The sequence below is a fragment of the Rhagoletis pomonella genome, unplaced genomic scaffold (assembly GCF_013731165.1).
Source record: "Rhagoletis pomonella isolate Grant_MI unplaced genomic scaffold, Rhpom_1.0 Rhpom_scaffold_00007, whole genome shotgun sequence".
Taxonomy (NCBI): domain Eukaryota; kingdom Metazoa; phylum Arthropoda; class Insecta; order Diptera; family Tephritidae; genus Rhagoletis; species Rhagoletis pomonella.
In genome coordinates this window covers 37,825,456-37,829,332 of record NW_023458561.1, presented here as the reverse complement: position 1 = coordinate 37,829,332, position 3,877 = coordinate 37,825,456, and the positions used below count along the sequence as shown (strand labels likewise).

Below are 3,877 nucleotides of genomic sequence, written 5' to 3'. Positions count from 1 at the left end.
GTCATTTCGGTCAAAAAATTGTATTTTTTTCACAAAATAAAAAATACAAAGGAATTGGATACAATGACTCGTGTGCGTAAAAATTAAGCAATGGCGTTTTCTTAAAATTGCATACCTTTAACTTAAATTTATTTGAACAAATTGAGTAAAAGGTCTGACTTTTTAAGAAAAAGCATTTACTTAGATTTTATGCATACGGCGCAAAAAATATGACCACACATTACAAAACCGAATGGAACCCACATTGCATATGGGTTAATAAAAGTGGATTTGCAAATGTGAACGACAATTCAAAATTACAATTTTGTCTTTTTTTATTTAATATTTATTATTTTTTTATAAAAGTCTAGCTGGTTACAACAAACACCATATAAATTCAGATTTCAAACTTTGTACAAAAATTATAAAAATTCTGGTTATTTTCACCAAAATTTCAAACTTTTTAATCAGAAATTTGGTGTGCAGTTTTGTAGACCTTTTCATTCTAGTATAATGAAGTGCAAGTTTCAAGCTTCTATAAAATCCCGTTAATTTTTGGCAATTTATTTTGCTGGCAGTGTTCTCCCTATAAAAGAAAATTGTCGCACATACTTTTGTATGGAAAAAACGTGAAACACCTTCAACAAAAAAAAAAAATCATTTTTGTGAGCTGTCGGCAAATGTTTTTTAATGTTGGCCGTCGCTTTATCTGAACATTTGATAAGAAATTCCCATGAATCAGCGAAAAAAGGCCGCTGCAGATGCTCAATTTCGTGCCGATACTAGCCGATGCCGATTAATCGGTCGGACTCTATTAAAAGCACGGTTGTAGAACAAAACTAGATAACTGCATGGTTGTATTTTGGATAACATTTTCCTGAAACAAATTTTTTACATACATATGAACATGGCTGTATTTCTTTATTCATTCTGAACGTTTGGAATAAGCTTTTTTGTTTATTTATTCTTTAGAACGTTCCTGTAGATATGTTGACGTATATTTCAAACGCATTCTGTTTATTCCGGCTGTGAAATGGGATTATCCGGAATGTATAAAGAAACACAGCCCATATGTAATTCGGTGGAATAACTAAAATAAAAATCGTCAATACGGGGAAAAAATCGCCATTGAGCTAAAAAAAACTTGAAATGAGGACGAAATCGTCAATTCGGCAACGCTGGTTCTAACCAACAAAAATATCGATTTAGTTTTTTGACAGCCATCGATAATGTTTTATCTTTCTCATCCCATTCTTTGTCTATTTTGATTTAGCGCCAAAGTCATTGGAAGAACCGGTTTCCGTTATATCGAAAGGAGCTGTATAATTAAACATTTTTGTTTCAGTGTCACAATTTATAACCTCATATATTTGTTAAAAATTGCAATAGATGAGTACTCAAGCCATGCCAGACATAAAAGCACCCGTTGCACTTACACATGCTTCTTCAGAGAAGTTGTCGCGGCATGAAATGCTGCGTTGGATCAACACAACCGTGCAGGGAGAATACAAGAAAATTGAGGAGCTGTGCTCAGGTACTATAAAAAACGTAGGCAGGATTTAACATACACATTTCCCTAACCATAGACTCCTTTTCAAGGTGTCGCTTACTGCCAAATTATGGAAATGATCTTCCCACAATCGGTAGGACTTAAAAAAATCAAGATTAACGCAAAACTGGAGCATGAATATTTGCATAACCTTAAACTCTTCCAAATGGCCTTCACACGCATAAACTATGAAAAGTCGGTGCCTATTGAACGCTTGGTAAAAGGCCGCTTTCAAGATAATTTCGAGTTCCTGCAGTGGTTCAAAAAGTTTTATGATGTACACGCGACCGATAAAGAAAACGTTAAAGCTCCAATTCCTCAACAACAGCAAACACACGCTAACACTAAGCCGATGAAAAAAGCGCTAGGCAAAGGCTTTTCTGCAATGACTCTTCCAACTGCGAATTCCACACAGTTCAAGGCAGAAGAAAATGACACTCCAAAAACTTTGAAAACTTTAGGAGAAACCCGTGACAAACTCACGAAAGAGGTTGGTACTGAAGCAAAAACAAAAATATGGCAATTTATTTTGTTGTATAGTGTGAATTAAAATGCATATTTCTATTAGACCGCGATTGTATTAAGCGAAAGAGATTACTATTACAAGAAACTTCTTGATGTTGAAAAAGTGTAAGCTAAACCAAATTATATGAAAACTGTTCAACTTATCGGTTAAGTTAATATATATTTTCTTCCTTTTAGTTTAAGAGAGTTTACGGATCGCAGCGAGTTGTGTGAACGTGCGTTAGCTATTTTATATGCTGTTGATTACGAGGACCCAGGCAATGGAAATAATAAACTAGGCCGGGAATCGGCAGATTTATAATTTGGGTAAGGCAAATGTGGAAGGTTGTCTTTGTATACTGTTATTTTTAATACGACTTGTACTTATTTTATTTAATTTTGTTTTTATGTATTGAAATGTTATACAGATTTTACAACTTGTAATATGATTAATTGCTGTCAATATAATGAATTTAATTGCTATTATCCGTATCACTAAAACTATTATAATCACAGACCAAAGCCAAACTTTTTGGGAGATCTACAAGCGTAGCTTCGCGTATAACGGAGTTCGTTTTATCCATAACTAGAGGTACCAAATCCTCGATACCGTTATGATTCTGCACATCAGAAATTTTGCTTTTAGTACTGTCAACTGCCGGTTCGCTAGGGGTGTCCATAACTGGACATGTTTCTTTTTTCTTTTTAATACCTAAATCGTCGAATTGTAAATGTGTATTCAGTATTTTTTGCCTCTTCAGTCCACCGAATGTCGTTTTTGTGGCACCTGGTAATGCTGGTTTCATTAGAATGTCTAAACGTTTTTCAGCTTCCCTTTCTTGTGCCGACCTGCTTTGCAGCATCATCAACTCAGCCATTTGCTTGTCCTGTCCACATTCAGGAAGAAGCGCTATATCGAGGCTATTCCTTGCAAGTATTTGATCGTCTAGCTCTTTTTGCGCTTTAAGTTCTTTTTTCTTTACCTGAAAGGAATATTTCAATAGAATCACCACTGATTTTTGGATAATTATAATAAAACTTACTCGAAATTCTGCTCTTAAGCGACAATTTGCTTCATAGTTGTCATCCCAAACAGTTTTATTACGATCCACTAAACGCTCCAACACAGGTTTGGCATCTTCTCCAGCTTTTACATCTTTCGCCTGATGTTCCAGCTTGTACATAGCATCATCGAACAATCGCCTTTGCGTCTCTTTCGTCTCGGGTACAACCTGTTCATTTTGATGTGGATCCCAGCGGTTTTCTTGTCGACGTGCACCCGATAGTATCAAATAATCCAAATTCCCAGGGTCCGTTTGTATTTCGAAGTGATTATCGCACAAGTGGCATTTCATACGAAACTTATATATTGGCGTGGAGTAGTACATGCCCACTTTGGTTTTTTCCGCATTATAACGCACCCCCATGCCAATGTGATTCTTGCACCCGTCGCACCAAATGTTATATGGCATTTCAAAACGGATTATGATGATGCCCAGATGGATTTTCCGGGCACGCTCCCGGAGCGCATGGGTGCCTTGGAATTTATTGAGACCTCCCTTCTTCGGGTCATAGTCCGGCGGATAGTACTTATTTTGTCCTTTGCGTTCACCCATTTTGGATTCGAATTAATTTCAGACGGTTTATTTATAATTTTTCTATATTTTGGGATTTGTTTACGAATAACACGTACGAGCACTTTCAGTAAATTCGATAACAAAATAAATTTGTTCACAATAGACGCCTTGAACAGCTGATTACGGTAAAAATTTGGGACAGGGTTGTATTGCTTTATAAAGTGATAGGGCACGGCGGTTGTTCGTTTGGTTAGCAATTAAAAAAAAA

At 36.0% G+C, this 3,877-nt stretch overlaps 2 protein-coding genes across 2 annotated transcripts; one reads left to right on the top strand and one right to left on the bottom strand.

Moving 5' to 3' along the window:
* The first annotated feature begins 1,204 nt into the window (after nucleotides 1-1,204).
* LOC118742730 (microtubule-associated protein RP/EB family member 1) lies at nucleotides 1,205-2,492 on the top strand. Its single transcript, XM_036475037.1, has 4 exons — nucleotides 1,205-1,513; nucleotides 1,579-2,018; nucleotides 2,097-2,158; nucleotides 2,231-2,492. Exons 1-4 carry the CDS (start codon nucleotides 1,369-1,371, stop codon nucleotides 2,352-2,354), a joined length of 771 nt encoding a protein of 256 aa, XP_036330930.1. The 5' UTR covers nucleotides 1,205-1,368; the 3' UTR covers nucleotides 2,355-2,492.
* On the bottom strand, nucleotides 2,384-3,766 carry LOC118742729 (coiled-coil domain-containing protein 130 homolog). Its single transcript, XM_036475035.1, has 2 exons — nucleotides 3,076-3,766; nucleotides 2,384-3,015 (listed from the first exon to the last, which is right to left on the bottom strand). Exons 1-2 carry the CDS (start codon nucleotides 3,646-3,648, stop codon nucleotides 2,506-2,508), a joined length of 1,083 nt encoding a protein of 360 aa, XP_036330928.1. The 5' UTR covers nucleotides 3,649-3,766; the 3' UTR covers nucleotides 2,384-2,505.
* Between the last annotated feature and the right edge of the window lie 111 nt (nucleotides 3,767-3,877).